Source organism: Myotis myotis, unplaced genomic scaffold (genome assembly GCF_014108235.1).
Source record: "Myotis myotis isolate mMyoMyo1 unplaced genomic scaffold, mMyoMyo1.p scaffold_m19_p_12, whole genome shotgun sequence".
Lineage (NCBI taxonomy): Eukaryota > Metazoa > Chordata > Mammalia > Chiroptera > Vespertilionidae > Myotis > Myotis myotis.
Genome location: NW_023416316.1, coordinates 70,306,212 through 70,323,210, shown reverse-complemented (window position 1 = coordinate 70,323,210; position 16,999 = coordinate 70,306,212). Strand labels below are relative to the sequence as shown.

The 16,999-nt window shown below is 48.3% G+C and overlaps 1 protein-coding gene across 3 annotated transcripts in view; it reads right to left on the bottom strand.

Moving 5' to 3' along the window:
* Positions 1-2,956: 2,956 nt before the first annotated feature.
* Positions 2,957-16,999, bottom strand: part of ACO1 (aconitase 1) — a 58,540-nt gene continuing 44,497 nt past the window's right edge. For 2 of the 3 annotated variants that reach the window (XM_036331323.1, XM_036331324.1), the window contains exons 14-21: positions 16,614-16,770; positions 15,092-15,216; positions 13,439-13,543; positions 12,408-12,550; positions 10,547-10,694; positions 8,038-8,160; positions 4,998-5,183; positions 2,957-4,166 (exon numbers count right to left, since the gene is read on the bottom strand). In XM_036331323.1, coding sequence (XP_036187216.1) covers positions 4,053-4,166; positions 4,998-5,183; positions 8,038-8,160; positions 10,547-10,694; positions 12,408-12,550; positions 13,439-13,543; positions 15,092-15,216; positions 16,614-16,770 — 1,101 coding nt within the window. In that variant the 3' untranslated portion in view covers positions 2,957-4,052. Of the gene's footprint in view, positions 4,167-4,997; positions 5,184-7,909; positions 8,161-10,546; positions 10,695-12,407; positions 12,551-13,438; positions 13,544-15,091; positions 15,217-16,613; positions 16,771-16,999 lie in introns of those variants that run through there. The other variant, XR_004971338.1, reaches the window with a different exon arrangement.

The window sequence follows — 16,999 nt, the reverse complement described above, 5'->3', positions numbered from 1 at the left end:
CTCCGTACCACCTGCCCTGAATTCCCCCAGCTGGCAGCGGTCTCTTTTGAATGCCCACAATGCTTTGTAGCTCTCTTCCTTATAGCACTTCTCATTTCCGCCTACATTCTGGTGTAAATATCCCTTGCTTTCCATTTCCTAGAGAGCTCTTGAGGATCTGTTTAAGTCCCTCCCAGTGGCATCCTGAGGTTCATGTTGGATTGTCTTGACAACAGCATTTCTGATAATGTGGCACTGATCACCCTGCACCGCAGAGACCCCGAGGAGGCCAGGCTGAGGCGAGCTCCCGCATGGCTAATGTGCAGGTGAACACCTGCGCTGGCGCCCACGCAGGATTCAGCGAACCAAAGTTGGATTTTAGGAATACACCAATCTCTTTGTTTACATATCCTCAGATTTATTACAGTTTTAAGTCACAGATATCAAATTTTTATTTTCTTTTTTCATTTTTTGTCTTGTTTTTCTCCTTTTTGTTGAGGTGACACTGGTTGAAATTATACAGGTTTCGGGTGCACAGTTCGACAACACATCGTCTGTGCACTGTATTGTGTGTTTACCACCGAGTCAAGTCTTCATCCCTCACCATTTATGCCTCCTCTACTTTATGATAGGCGGGGAAGAACAAAAGGTAGCAAGGGCTTTCTTCTCACTAGTAATAACGCTGTAATTGAAAAAGAAAAAATAAACCTATCCAAAGAAAAACATGATGAATGACTCCATTTGTAGCCTTAGACATGGGATGAAGCACGTAAAGAAAAGGTTAAATCTTTCTACTTGCACTAGAGGTCTGGTGCACAACATTCACACACTGGGGGTGGGGGTGGGGGGATCCCTCAGCCTAGCCTGTGCCCTTTCGCAGTCGGAGTGTCCTCGAGGGATGTCTGACGGCTTAGCGCTGCTGTGGAGGCGGGAAAGGCTCCCACCACAGCCACTGTGCTAGCCAGCCATCAGCCCAGCTTCTGACTGAGCGGCACTCCCCCTGTGGGAGCGCACTGACCACCAGGGGGCAGCTCCTGTGTTGAGCGTCTGCCCCCTGGTGGTCAGTGCGCACCATAGCGACCGGTTGTTCTGCTGTTCGGTAGATTTGCATATTACCCTTTTATTATATAGGATCACTGTCAGAATCTGACCATAAGTGATAGGTGGGATGTGAGCATGGTTGGTACCTGTTATCATATCACCCTGAGGGTTGTATTAGGACAGTATATTAATGCTTAAAATTTTTTCCTGCAGTAAACTTCAAATTCATCCTGCTTTCATCTCAATGAGATTAAAATATACTTTATTAGTGCTAATACCTAGAGTTATGTTTTCAGACCTAAAAGGCAAAGTGAGCTAGAATTGCTCTTTAGTTGACAGTTCATCTTGTGGACAACACCCTTAGTCTTTCTCTCAGATCTCTCTCTCTCTCTCTTTGACATCTGGAGTCCTCCGAGAAAAGCTCCCACTGTGCTGTGCAGGTGTTGGGATGGGTAAGAACGTAGAATTTGGAGTGGCAAACCTGTTCAGTTCAGCCTCCTGGTAGTGACCTTCATTTTATTGTAAATTTCCTTTGTGACACAGAAGCATGGAACCAGATTGGGGGAAGTCAAGGCACACACCTGCAGGCACACAGGCACACCCACACACTTTCTCCAGATCCTTTGCAGAGATCGCCACCTCAGCCTCTCTGTGAGCACGGAGCACTGCAGAGCTGGGGGAGAGCTTTGCCATGGGAATCAGTGGTTCCAATACCAGCTCTGCCACATACAAGATGTGTGACCTGAGAGAGTTACTCTGTCTTCTAAATGATCAGTCTCCCCATTGGCAAAGTTGGGACAATAATGGTACTTAACTCGCAGGGGAGTTTGGGGGATAAAATGAGATGTATGAAACAAGTGCTCAGAAAATGAGAGCTGATATTGGACAGAGGTGTGAGGAATATTTTAACTCAAAAAGATGAACCTTACAATTCAGTGGACCAACAAATTATCACTTACTTTAGGACAGAATTACATTACATCAGTGTTGACTCATTTTAAAAAACATTACTTCCTCAAGTTTGGAGACCAAGATATTTCAAAACACCTATTCCACATTTTCAGTGAGAAGAAATTCTTTAGCACTTCTTAATTCTCCTCCTCAATTTTACTGAGGATAGAAGTTTTTCAGTGAGCACCTGCCCATTTTTCTCTCTTAGTACTGTTTTTTGTTTTCCCAACGTTCTTTTTTGGGCTATGGGTCAGTTTTACAATGAAAACAAAATATCTCTTTAGTTTAAAAAGAAGATATCCTCACGTTAGTCTTCTATATATATTTTTTCGTAAAACCTTTTAGATAAAGGGTTTGAAAAACCTCCAAAGACAGTCATTGGATATAACTCTGTTACTGCTGATGCAGGGGAGGGTGGAGTGCCTGGGCTGGTTCAGATGATGACAGAACTTTAGAGTTCTCTTTGGTTTTCAGAAAGCTGACATCTCTAATCAGCCTAACTGTTTGACTAGGAAACATATTAGGGGGAATACTGCTAAAGTTACCAGGCCTTCCTAAGTCTGCTCCTTTAGCTGTAATAGGTCCTTTTAGCTCCAATTTGGGTGATTTTTCTGCTGAAAATGGCCCTTTTAGACTATGTTTGCCCTGTTATAGGCTGAATGTTTGTGTACCTCCAAATTTCATATGTGGAAGCCCTTACCCCACAGTGTGCCTCTGTGTAGATGGGAGCTCAAAGGATGGTTTAATTAAGGTTTAATGACATTGTAAGGGTGGGGCCCCAATATGATTAGTGCCCTTATAAGAAGAGACACCAGAGAGCTAATTCTTTCTCTGTGCCTGCCCTGACGAAGGCCATGGGAGCACACAGCAGAAGGTGGCTGTCTGCGCGCCAGGAAAGAGCACTTAGAGAAAATGAATTGGCTGGAACCTTGATCTTGGGCTTCTAGCCTCCAGAACTATAAGAAAATAAGTTTACGATGTTTGAGCCACTTCAGCCTATATTTTATTGTTGCTGCTGGCACAGAATAAGAGACATGTGCCCTGAAACAACTTCAGAAATAAAAATAAGCAGATAAAACTAGAGGACACAAAAATCAAAGCTATGACCTGCTCACTACCCTGCCTGCTACCTGCTTGTCTGCTCCCAAACAGGGCAGAGAACATGCTGGTTCCTCAGCCCCTCCAGGTTACCTGCAGGTCACTGCCGCGGCTGTACAAACAGGAGAACCTGAAGGTCAGCCAGGCTTTGGGAAGCTAACGTCTGAGATCCGCTCTCTTCTAAATACCCCAAAACTATAGCCACACACAGAGCAGGATTCAATTCCAAAGTCAAAAGGTTTTCCTTGAAAATAGATTTAATTTTATTCAAATTAGAAATATCTGTCTCTCTGCAAAACCACCTCCCAACAAAGTTATCCTCTGGACAAATGAACAAAATTTTCTTTTGAAAAATTTTAAAGATAGTAAAAGAAAACTTCACATTTCTTTAATGGTGATCGATCAAAAGTTACATAATCAAGAAGTTTCCACCTCTGACCTGGCCACAAGGTGTCCGGACCATTCACTCCAAAGGACAGGGGGCGGGGGAGCCTCGCAATCACCATGGTAATCTGAAGTGTGCAAAAGTTCCCATCCACCCACATCCGTTAACACTGGTGTAACAGGCAGGGGAAGGTTTCATTGAACCGAGGAGAACCGAGAAACACAGAGAGGACAGGGAGCTCCTTCTGAGAACATTTGTTTGTGTTCAGCTGAACACTAACAGGCTAAGAGTAAAAAATCAACGTTCTGTGATCAGTAACTTTAAAGACACGCTCAGCTCTTCCTGGCACTACTGACATTCCACCATGCTAGCCTCCAAATTCTAGAAAAAGATACAAAGATGAAGGAAAAGAGAGAATGTAGGAACTGCTGCCTGTGCCTGGAGGAAGGGCACCGCGACGCCAGTGCTCTGTGCTCCGTCCGCAAGGCAGCTCCCGTGTGGCGGCAGGGGCCTCGCTTCTGCACCAGGGGCTCGGCGGCCGGTGGCTCCGCACACGCTCCGGGCCAGCTCCCGGGGCAGGTCTCCGAGGGAACGGGGCCTACTTGGCCATCTTGCGGATCATGTAGTTGAGGATGCCCCCGTTGTGGAAATAGGTGAGCTCCACGTCGGTGTCAAACCTCATGACCGCCTGGAAGGTCTTCCCGGTATCCAGCTGCGACAGTAAGAAGCCAAGAAGAGTCAGGCGGGAGCAGGGAGGCAGCTCAGTCAGGAGGAGCGTGTGCCCGGCCCCCAGGTCAGCCACGTGAGAGGGGTTCGAACACCAGCACCACGGGCAGCGCCTGGGGACATGCGCGGCCGCAGGCCCCCACCCTGACCCGCTGATTCAGAAGCTGCATTTTAAAAGACCCCCAGCGACTCGTCCGCATGGGCAGGCACTGAGAGTGTGAGTGATGGACGTGAGAGGCATCTGAGACTTAGAAAGGGCCTCTCTGGGCAGGAGTCACTCTGGCCTTGGGCACAGTGCTTCCAAGCCTCTCAGGGCTCCCTGCAGAGGAGGTGCCTCAGGTCGGCAGGTTTTGTTGGGGTCCCTTAGGCACTGGGCCCAGCTCCTCACCCTGTCCTGGGAGTCTAAGTCCCCCTGGGACCTGGGCGGGGGCATCTCCTCCTTTCCTCACCCAGGGAGCTGTCATTTGGGGTAAGACTCGGATGGGGACAGCGTCTGTTGTTCACATTCTTATAATAAAAAAGGTGTTTTTTAGGTAATGTCCTACCACCGAGCTTTCGCCACTAGTCTCCGGGCTAAGTGAAATTGGGAGGAACGGGAAAGGCTTGGAGGTATGAATGGAACTGATAACTATGAACAAACAGAAATATGTGGTATGTTGTGAGGCAGGTAGAAAGGGCTAGTAAAACTCTTAAGGCTAATTTAGTCCTACCCTTTGTTTTTTCTTCTTCCAGATCCCACTGATTTCCTTCTAGCAAGATGGATTGCAAACACAGGGTCCCTGTGAGCTGGCCCTGGCGTGGAGAGGCCCCGGCTCACCTTGACCTGGACCTTCATCCGTGGTTTGAGGTTCTCTGGGATGTTGATGGTGTATCGTTCCCGCCCCGTGAGTCCCAGGGTGTCCGCCGTCTCCCCCGGGAGGTACTCGAGGGGGATCACTCCCATTCCGACCAGGTTACTGCGGTGGATGCGCTCGTAGCTCTCCGCCAGGACCGCCTTGATTCCCTGAGGACCGAGAGAGGGGTTGGGACACAGTCCCAGTTTTTCCTTAGACACAGAAACTTAGCAAAAGGCTTCCTAAGTCAAAACTCTTCTCACACCGACATTCTTTATAAGTACAAAGTAATCGTTTACACTAAAAGCTACCCCATCGCTATAAATAGCACAGCAGTCAGGGCTCAATGAGTGCCTACACAGTACAGGCAGTGTGTGAGCCCTTCAATGGCTGCTCTCATTCCCCCTGCACCAGGCTAGGTGGTCAGCGGAGTATCCAGTATTCTGAACTCAGGCAGTCTGACCACACACTGAGCCTCTGTGTGATGCAACACCACTTAGCAAGCTTCCACTGTAACTGGAATCCACATCACAAAACAACATAAAGAAAATCATTTCTCTCCCTTCAATTCTGCTATGATTGTAGGTCCATTGGCAGACATGGAAGATTTAATCAGAGAAGCAACTTATAGAACATACTATCAAGAGAGTAAAGAATTACCTACTGTGTGCTTTTATACTTCCTGCTTCAAGGATCAAATCCTATGGAATATAATCTTGACATTAAGCTATCTATAAAATACATTTTACTGGCAATACTATACAGCAATGATTAATAAACCAGGATACTTGATTAACTAATACACTCTATTCCCAAATATTAGTTAACTGTAACAGGATATTTAGATACCCCTAAAAGGTCTCTTGATATCTAGGGTACACTTTTAAGAACATCCTTGCATAAGGGTCCCTCAGGGAGCTTGTTAAGAATGTTGAATTTTAGAGCCCTGGCCGGGTAGCTCAGTTGGGTAGAATGTCGTCCCGATTCGATTCGCCAAGGTTGTGCTGGATCCTCGGTCAGTGTACATAGAGAAAGCAACCAATCGGCATTTCTCTCTCTGTCTCTAATCAATCAATACAAATAAATAAATAAATGTTTTTAAAATGTAGAATCTCGGCACTACCCCTGATCTGCACAGATTCTCACGCAGGGAGTGTGGGCAGGAGGAAGAGAAAGTCATGAAAACCATGGCTATGAAGCAGTGGCTCTCAAACTTGCTGCATATTAGAATCATCAAGGAAAGCTTTTAAAATCCTGACATCAAGGCCTTTTTCCTTACCTGTTAAACCATAATCTCTTGGGATGAGATCCAGGCACAGGTATTTTTTTAAAAATCCCACAGGTGCTTCCAAATTTTAAAAAATTTATTGATTTTTAGAGAGGGGGGGAAGAGAGAGAGAGAGAAAGAGAGAGAGAGAGAGAGAGAGAGAGAGAGAGAGAGAGAGAGAGAGAGAAACATCGATTTGTTGGTCCACTTATTTATGCATTCACTGGTTGATTCTTGTATGTTCCCTGACTGGGGATCGAACCTGCAATTTTGGTGTATCGGGACCATGTTCTAACCAACTGAGCTACCTGGCCAAGACTGTTTCCAAATTTAAGAACAAATTTATGGAGGAAGGGCAGATTATGCAGGGTAGCAGATATTTTGTACAGATTTTTGGATACATGTATTATGTAGTTTTTTTTTTGGGGGGGGCGGAATATAAATCTTAGTAAATGCACACTATTCATGTCCCTAGTTCTGTATAAATGGCTGTGCAGGTCTCTCAGTGCCACAGATCACAACTGCATAACCCTCTCTGCATGAACTCAGCCCAGGAGACTGCTGAGTGGCCCTGGCTGGGCAGCTACAGATTGAAGGACACGGTGTCTGGGCAGCCAGGATGCAGAGCAGCTCTACAGCGAAGTCTAGACTCTGGAGCGCCCCCTGGGTGCCAGTTCTCCTTTCCTCCCACCCAACTGACCGGCACTACTGTCAGCGACCAGCTCCCTTCCTCAAACCTCTTCCGTGTTTTCTCTGGTTCTTTTCAGCAGGTTCTAAAAGAGCAGACCACTGACATACTACCAAATAATCAGAGAACATTTCTTTTTCCGACAGAAAAAAATCATTGATTAAAAAACCAAAATAATAGGTGTGTGATATTCAAAGATTTTCAGAAGCCTGGATGTCTGGGGCTCCCTGCTGGACAGCCACATGTTTTACTGTGGATAACACTTATTTAGGGCTTCCCAAGTGCATTGATTGGCTCGAGCCACACGTTACCTACACTGACATCATCAGCTAAGCCGTTTTACCTGCCCTGAGGATTAAGGCCGGCAGCAGGTTTTGTTGCGGTCCCTGAAGAGGTGAGAGCCCTCTGCTGCCTTGTGTGGCCCCACCCCTGGGGAAACCTCCTGGTCAAGCCCTGAAAGGCTGAAGGGTCTACAGAGGGTCCTGTTCGCATAGAGAGAGTCCTTCCCGGCTGAGTCTAAAGAGACTTTCACAGGCAGTAAAAAGCCTCGTAGGAAGCACTTTTCTGAGTTTACCCAAAGCTCAGGCTCCTGACTTTTTCCCTTGCAGGAACTTGGCAGACAGGTCAGCAGCAGCAGCCCTGGCTTATTCCTCAAGTTCACCGGGGACAATAGCCTTAAACAAATTTTGGGTCCTCAACCTCTGAGAACATTTTGAAAACCATGGAACTTTCCCCTTAGAAAAAAGACATACAGACAAACTTTTGGATATGATTTCAGAGACTGCACAGACCTTCCGCCCAGCTGTTCTACTGCGACCCCCAAAGACCATGGCTCCGGGATATGTCTGGTCTGAGGGAACCATTTCACCTCCAGATTGCTCTTCACTGAGAGAAGGGGAGCCAGTCCACCAAGAAGCAGGGGAGGAACAAACACCACTTGCTTTTCGGAGCTGCTCTTCCACATCGTGGAGAGTAAAGCACCAGAATGGATTCCTGGCCCCTCCTAGCGTTCCTTCCGGTCCACAGGCGCAGCTGCCCTTGGGGATGTCCCTACGTCTGTCATACTCACCAGGAGGAAAGGGCCCTTGGCTGCCCAGTCCCGGGAGCTGCCGGAGCCGTACTCTTTGCCAGCCAGAACTATCAGGGGAAGGCCCGCCTGCTGGTACCGCTCAGCGGCATCAAACACATCAAGCTGGGGAAGAGAAAGGGGAGGTATTACAGATGTAGCAAAGGCACAGAGTGCAGACACAGGCCTGGGAGACCTGGTGGGGTGTGCAGGGTCAGAGGTCTGCAGTGAGCCAGGTCAGTGCAAAGCCAACGGAAAACTCAGCCAATCTACAGGCTGGTCTACAGATGCCTGGTCTACAGATTCCCAATGAGCTCCATCTGTGCCTGGCGCAGGTCATCTTCAGGCACCCTGCTGGGCACCCAGCGGTCCTTTCAATCTGGAGTCTTCGATCTGGCAGTCGAGAATTTCCCTTATGTTGGTGTGTGATAATTTCCTCTCTTCTCTTTTCAGTACCTCTGTTCAGTCAGATGTTGGGCTTCCTCAGTTCAGTCTTTACTTTTCTCAGTTTCTCTCTAATTTCTCCTTTATCTTTCTGTTCTATATTTTGAGAGATTTTTTTTCAACTAACCAACTTTTCCTGTGAAATTTTTAGGGATTTTTTTTTTTTAAATTCAAAGAACTCTTTCTTGCCCTCTAATTACTTTACAGCCAGGGTGGGGAACGTCTGGCCCATGAGCCGTATATAAGGCCCACAAAATCATTTAGTCTGGCCCTGCCAAGGCATTAGGGTGAGTTAATTAGATGTTTGACCAAATACAGCAGGCTAATTTTTAAGTTGATGGCCTGCTAATGATGTTATAAATATCCAAATGGAGCTTGGCAGAAAAAAGGTTCCCCACCCCTGCTTTACAGCAACAGAAAACCATCTCATCACTCTGAAGAAACAATGTTTTTTTTCTGTTTTCTTCTATTCTTCGCATTATCTGTTTTCTCTCCCTTCCTCCCTGTCCTTGGCCTAGGTCTATCTTTCGAGTTCAAGGGTTGGCTCAAATGTCCGTCCTTCTCTGCTTCTGTCTCCTTATTTAAGAGGCACTGAACATCTGGCTAGAAGTTCTGTCATGGTGGGGCTCGCAAGTAAGTGACGTTCACTGCGACAGCCAGTACCCGGAGGCCCCGATGTCTGCCGCCGCCCGCAAGGCCTCCCCTCGGTCTCTTGCGCATCCCACCATTTAACTGTATCTTTTTCATCGAATAGTTTGCTCATTATCCCTGAATCACTGAACATTACTGGGCACTGGCTCTGAGACAGTGACTGTCTATGAAGAGACAAAAACATGACCAGCTGCAGGTGAGGCAGTGGGCGTGGCGGTGAACAGCACTGGCGTCGAAGCCAGACTCCCTGGGTTTAAACTCAGTTTCTCTACTTGTGGCCTTAGGGATATAGGGGCTCCCGATGCCGTGGTCCCCAATTTAAAATGCGGGTAACTATGGCACCCACTTCGAAGTGTTGTTATGAGTATTAAATTAGACAATGCGTGCAAACAGCTCAGAACAGTACCCGAGACATAGTAAGTTCTACATCAGTGGTTCTCAACCTTCTGGCCCTTTAAATACAGTTCCTCATGGTGTGATCCAACCATAAAATCATTTTTGTTGCTACTTGATAACTGTAATGTTGCTACTGTTATGAATCGTCATGTAAATCTCTGATATGCAGGATGGTCTTAGGTAACCCCTGTGAAAGGGTCGTTCGACCGCCAAAGGGGTCGCGACCCACAGGTTAAGAACTGCTGTTCTACATAAATGTTAGCTGTTATTGTTTTAAAATAGGTTGGGAAGGTTATTTCTCAAGTGGCCTCGCCTGTTTCCAGCAGCTTCGCCACATTCACTGGGAAGGGAGGTGACACCGAGGACCAGACCAGACTGTTTCACATGTCCCTCCATTTACGTTTTAGCCTCAGAGCCTGCCGAGGTAGATAGAACAGTATTTCTGCTTCACAGGTAAGAACGCTCAGGCTCAGAGGGAAATGCATTGCTGGGAGCTCCACAGCTGGTCTGAGGCGGAGCTGGGGCTTGAACCCGGCTTGTCCGACTCAAAGGGAAGGCTTTCCCGGCCTCTCTCAGGCCTCCCAGCAGACAGTCCCACTGTAGCAGGTCCACCTACAGGTTCCCTGTAGGACCTGAGCCGGCCTCCACATTCCTTCTCTCCTCCTGGTTTGGTGAACTCAACTAAACGCCAATACAGTCCTGAAGCAGCACTTCTGGGTAAACACCCTCTACCCTACCCTGAATCTCCCGCTAACACTCTGAACTCATGCATTTCACTCAAAGGCTCTGGAAGCTCAACTCCAGGAAAGCAGATTTAGTCAAGCCAAAGGCAGGACCACTGAGCGGGACGAGGTTTCCCAGGTTAAAGGGCGTCCCCATCACTGATGAACTCCACATGGACACCTGGCGAGACCGCAGGAAGCCAGAGGCAGGAGGGGCAGGGAAGGAGCTAAGAGCGAAGGAAAGTGACCGACCGGGTAGACACCCAACCAGCCAGGCCAGACGAGGTCACCATACTCACCACTTCTCCAGAAGGCAGGTGTATCGTCTGCGGTGCCTGCTTGTTCAAAAATTTATTTAGTAAGCGGATGTTGGCAAATGTGCCCCGAGCCATGATGGCATCGTTGCCCCGGCGGGAGCCGTAGGAGTTGAATTCCCTCGGAGTCAGGCTGCCAAGGCAAGAGGGAGGGGAGCCGGCTGAGTGAACGGGTGAAGATGGCCTTCACTTAGACCCAGAAAGAAAAACAGAAACCTCAGTATTCCTCTCATCTACCCAGAATGCCCTCCCAGGCAGCAAGCTGTTCCCATAGTTCAACTGAGGCAGCTGGAGGTGCAATCCCCAACCTCCAACTGGGGTGGAAGGTGGAACTAAACGTTATCCCAGGCCAACCTCCGTCTTATAAATCTGGGTAGAAAAGTAGGAGGAACTCTAATAAGAGTATTTATTTAATTTATTCAGTACGGAAGCCTTTAAAGTTTCACAAAAATTAAAATATGAAAAATGGGTAAGAAAGCCCTGGCCAGGTGGTTGGTTGGAGGGTTGTCCTGTACAAAGGGCCGTGGGTTCGATCCCCACTCCGGGCACATCCGGGAGGCCAACGATCGATGCTTCTCTCTCACATCGATGTTTCTCTCTAAAATCGATAAATATAGCCTTGGGTGAGGCTTAAAAATAAATGGGTAAGAAAAAGGAAGTAAAGACAAATAATCTAAGTAAGTTGGTCAGGGGTCAGGTGGAGCCCAAAATGGGGGAAACATAAAATAGGTCCCATAAGCTAACCAGAAGGGGGTTCAGATTTGTCCCCCAGTTATCAGGAACTGGACTGAAAGGGAAGACACACAACTGGCAGCAGGATTTACAATTTCATAAGATAAAAACCAGAGCAGGCCAAGGAGGCAGAACAGCTATCCCTCCCTGTCCTGAGATCAGAGAGAATCCGGTCAGGGGGACTTCAGAATGTCAGAGACAACATTTTACCACGAACACAGAGACCCCTTCACTGGGCCGCACCTTAAAAATGCTGGGAAATGAGTGTGAGTGTTAATGTGATTTAAAGGTTTGATCCAATTGAGGACTGAGAGAACCTATAGATGGGTTTCAGGAGCAACTAAAATTATATCCAAGATGTTATGATACGTGCATTTTTCTGGGAAGGTATTATATTTGCTTTTACTCAGTTCCCTAAAGAGTCCATGTCTCAAAAGAGGTCACCGATCACCAATCAAAACAAGGTGCTGGATTTTGCTCCTCGAATTGGCTCTGGGCCCCATCGCAGAGGAAGCTGATTCAGGAGGTGGGGAGGGGAACCAGGAGTCTTTATCTCCCCAGATGATCCTCACGGAAAGCGAGAGTCGGGACTGACTTTGATTAATACGGGTCTACTAGCTAACAGCAGAGAACCCTGGTGTAGTACCTGTTAAAATTAAATCGGTGCATGACTGAGGACTGCTGATGAGTGCGTGAACTGCCAGTCTTAGAAGCAGTTCTCTGTAAAGAGTATGTCTTAACCGGGGACGGCAATGCAGTTCACGTTATGTTTCCACTGAGCAGTTCAAGTGCAGCCAGGCTCTGCCGCGGTTAAAAGCAGACCCTTGTGCTATATCTACTTGGCAAGCCGGGGGCAGAAATGATAGTTGAGCCGAATGCGCACAACACTTGCTCAAAGATTGTCCCCTCTCCCCCTGACAGGGTTCACCTGCTGATGGATTCACCCATAGAAGCTTCGAAGCAGCAAACAGAAAGACTGATTGGTTTCCAAGCACCAGGGTTCGGTGAAGAGCCACGGTCTGCTTCCAACGGGACCAGGCGGAAGAGCAATGCTGGCCTAGTCCCTCCCTGCCGCCTTCGGTCGGTCCTCAGCTCCCACCTCACTCATACTTACCCTCTGTTCGTTAAGTAGCGAGCAGCAGGGCTGTTTCTTGCAATGTTTCCAGCCGGAGAGATATGGTCAGTTGTTACTGAATCTCCCAAATTCAGCAGCACATAGGCATCCACAATAGATTTAGCGGGCTGCGGCTCCAACGTCTAGTGAAGAACACAACAAGTCAGCCCAGCCCGTGTGCCCCATGCACCAAGAGGCAGCTGGTTCAGTTCCCGGTCAGGGGACATGCGTTGGGCTTTGTGCTTGATCCCTGGTGGGGGGAGTGCAGGAGGCAGCCGATCAATGATTCTCTCTCATTGATATTTTTCTCTCTCTCTCCTTCCTCTCTCCCTAAAAATCAATAGAAATATATTTAAAAAGAAAAAAAGAACACAGGTAGGGTTGGCCAGGTTTCCTCCAACAAGTCACAAGGGAAGTCTCAAGAGTGGAGCTCTGTGGACCTGAACCAGGTGACAGCCCTAATCAGTGCACAGGAAATTCTAGGGTGTTTTTTTCTTTTCTTTTCAGTTTTATCAGGGGTGCTCAGAAAAGTAAGGTGATTTTACTCCAAACACATCTCACCCTTGGAGGGAGGGAGAAGGACTGGCCCTGACCCCTCCAAAGCAACAGGATGCAGCTGCAAATGGCATTGTCTCTCTCCACGTGCACAGAACTCTGACTTCTATCCCATCCCCTCCCCAGGGGACCCACCCTGGGCAGCAAGGACGCCTTGTCTGAGCGGGTCTCAGGGGGAGGATGGCAGGCCCTGGATGCTCCCTGGAACAGCCCTCGGACTTCCCCGAGACCACACCCAGGTGGCATCTGATCCCCGGGAGTCTCTACACAGCCACACACAAGCCCTGGCAGGAAACTGAGGTCTCACTCCAGCCAATCTCCCCGAATCCCCAAACCCTCCCTCGGGGCATCTGCTTGGGTTTGTGGAGGTTTGAATGAAACAGGTGGCGAAAACAAGGGTCTGGGATAATAAAGTAGATGTTACAAGGAAAGAAGCCTTTTGAAGAATTCAGTTTGTTAGAAATAAAAAGTCATACCAGGTTTTCAAAGAATGGTGGTGACTTAATGTAGGTAGACTTGGGATTCCAGTAATACAGCGTATCCGACGGGGCTGCTAAGGCATTCCAGCTCTCATTCACAGTCTGTAGAAAAAAAGAGAGAAAGAGGGCCAATCCAATTACATTCCATCACAAGGAAAATTCAACACATAGACATATAACACACATGCGAGCTACGAGGACAATAAAAACTATTCTTATTCTAGTCACACAAAAGAATTCCTTTATACGAAGACAGTGCCATGCTAAATAACTTAACAGTACATATGCACTATGACAGGCAGCCCAAGGACCCCAGCTGCCCCCACCCCTGACTCACACCCTAAAGGGAGCCCCCCTGCTGAGTGTGGGCTGAACGTAGTGACTCATTTCCAAGGTTAGGTAATGAAGAGACTGCCTTCTATGTCCCTCAGCCTCTCCTGCTTCCTCACTTGCTTGCCCTGATGGTGTCAGCTGCCAGGCTGTGAGCTGGGCAGAGACCACCAGCAAGGCCGCTGGCTGATGGTCCTGAGGAACTGAGGCCCCTGGTCCAGCAGCCCTGAGGCGCTGATCCCACCAACCACATGAGTGCCCTTACGAGCGCAGCGCCCCAGCTGACCTCTGACTGGAGCCTTGCGAAGGCAGAGCCCCCAGTTAAGCCACACGTGGACCCACAGACTGAGATAATAAATGCATGCTGTTTTAACCCACGAAGTTTCGGGGTCATTTGTCGTACAGCAAGAGATAACTAATCCATATACTTACAAATTAAGAAAAAATAATCCAGATTTGTAGGGAAGGGAAAATCATTTACTCTCTGAAGATTTGGGGAAGGAGATTTCCAAGTCACATGGTCATTGGCTAGCCAATCACAGCTGCTTTGCATACAAATTAACTTGAAATCTCTCCACAGGTCCATTAGCTCAGCCTCTGAATGCATGCATTTCATGCAATGCCCACCAAACTCCCTCAGACCATTCATTTCCCAAGGGCCGCTGTGGGGAGGGCACAGCCCCCCGGGCCCCGGACAGCCTGCTGTCTTGTTTCAAACCCAAGCCCTTGTCAGCAGGCTGTGAGTCAGCTTAACGCAGAAAGCAGGGAAAGGAAAAACATCCAAGGGTCTCAACAAACAACACTAAGTCCCATACATTTTATCCCTATTCGTAAAACGCTCAAAGAATTTCATTTATTTAAGCAGTTTGGTGCTTTCTACTGAGTGGCTTTTATTTATTTGTTTGCTTGTTTGATTATTTATTTATTCTTAAGCATCCAAATAATTGTGAGAGGTGCACTCCCCCAACCGACTCCACCTCAGTGACACCTGGGGGAGGTCCTCAGCCACAGGGACGCCACAGCCCAGGGGTCTGAGAAAGGGAGAGCGATGGAGAGCTGGCCGGGGCTCACTCACAACCTGCGGCCTTTCTTCCCGTCCACCTGTCTCAGCCTGGAACATCTGGGGAGTGTGGGGTTTGTAAAACTGCGAGTCACAGGAGAAAAATGACTGAGAGCCACTTCCCTACTCTCTGAAGAGTGACTAATGAACCGGTTCTGCCCCTGTGAGCCTCCAGGTCTGCAGAGAGGACACAGAGGAGCAGCTCTCCCTCAGACGCTCAGGGCGGGGAGGGGCGGGCGGGCGGGTGGGCGGGCCCTCACCTCTATTTTCTGATAGACCTCCTTGAACATCCCAGGGATGACGTACTGACGCTCCACCGCCTGGATCTCCTCTCTCGTTGGCCAGATATCCTTCAGAAACACCTGCTGTCCCTTTGCATTCACCCCTGGGGGAGAAATGTTTATTAATGAGAACACTTCATTTAACAGCCTTTTTCTTTATTCCATACAGTCGAGTCTTGCTCTTGGCGGTAGTTCTATCTATCAAGTCCACGCCGACACTGCAGGGTGAACCCTAAATCACGGCCCCGAGGAAACACGGGGCAGGTGTCAGAGCCTCGGCCACAACATTTCGGTCAGCTGGTCAGTATATAACCTGGCTTTATGTGTTTCGTTTATAGACGCCTTAGTTAATAGATGTTGTTGTTTTTTTTTTTTTTTTTAATATATTTTATTGATTTTTTACAGAGAGGAAGAGAGAGAGAGAGAGAGTCAGAAACATCGATGAGAGAGAAACATCGATTAGCTGCCTCCTGCACATCTCCTACTGGGGATGTGCCCGCAACCCAGGTACATGCCCTTGACCGGAATCGAACCTGGGACCTTTCAGTCCGCAGGCCGACGCTCCATCCACCACTGAGCCAAACCGGTTTTGGCTAATAGATGTTGTTGATGCATTAACATCGAACTCCCTGCCTGAGGAAGCCTACCGAGCACCAGACACCTCACAGGCTCCCTGGCTCAGGGACACGAGGCAGCACGTCCGCACTCTACTTGGGGGCCTGAAACAGTGGCATCACCTACAGGCAGCACAACAATGCAAGCACCCTGGCACGAGTGGACCATGAACAGGTCACTTATGCACAGGATGACAGCTGAGGTAAGCAGGCGGGGGCTGCCTCGTGTGACTTCAGCTGAGAAGGTGCACCTTGCGTGACTCGGTTTCCCCGCTCTGTGCGCGCCTGTGAATGACCTCAGAAGCATGACAAGCATTGACGTAGGGGGTAAAATACATTCTAGTGAGCAGGCCAATTTGCGCATATGGGATACACAGATAATGAGTCCCACCTGTACCGCTAAGTTATAATTTCCTAGAGGTCAACTGAAAGGGCATTGTTTTCATATAATCTAATTTGCATACAGTGAATTGAGAAGGGGGATAGGAAGCAAGAACACCAGAGGTAAGGAGACAAAGCATCCTTTTCTCTGAATCTGGGGAGGTTAAACTGTCTGAAGTTGTTCCCACAGAGGGCATATTTAAGCAATGCCTATCATTAGATTAACGCAGGAGACGGAGAAGGGGACTGGAGAAGCTGTCAGAAGAGCAAGCGCTCTATTACTCTCTGCACTTCTTTTCTGTCACCCCTTGCTCTTACGTACGTCCTTATTTATTTCAGTTATGTCTGGCTGTGTGCTGAGGAATAAAGAAAAGACTCTCCTCCCTTGTCATCTTACCTCTGGAAGTTCTAGGCTTCATTATTTACTAAGGAAAGCACTAGTTCTCTTCCCATTCTATTTTCAAATTCACTGGGGGAAAATTATAACCCCATAAACCAAGTCTTACCCAGTGGCTCTTTCTCAAAGTCGATCTTGATGGTCCCAGCAATTGCATACGCTATCACCAAGGGCGGAGAGGCTAAATAGTTGGCCCGGGTATTGGGGTGGACTCGACCTTCAAAATTCCTGTTCCCGGATAGCACTCCGACAGCGACAAGGTCTCCCTGTGTGAGGCGAGAGGGAATCGGGTCACAGGAAACGAGACTGCCCCGGTGGCTCGTTTTAGGCCATTTGCTGAGTTTTCCCATCGCCAGGATGTAGCTCTTCAAGCTTCCCTTGCCCTGGTCCTCTCCTCTACAGGAGAGCGCCCGGGGGTGTCCCTGGGGGAGACCATCCGTGTCAAAAGACACAGAGAGACACGGTCACTGGTTTCTGCTCATGAGGAGAGGCCAG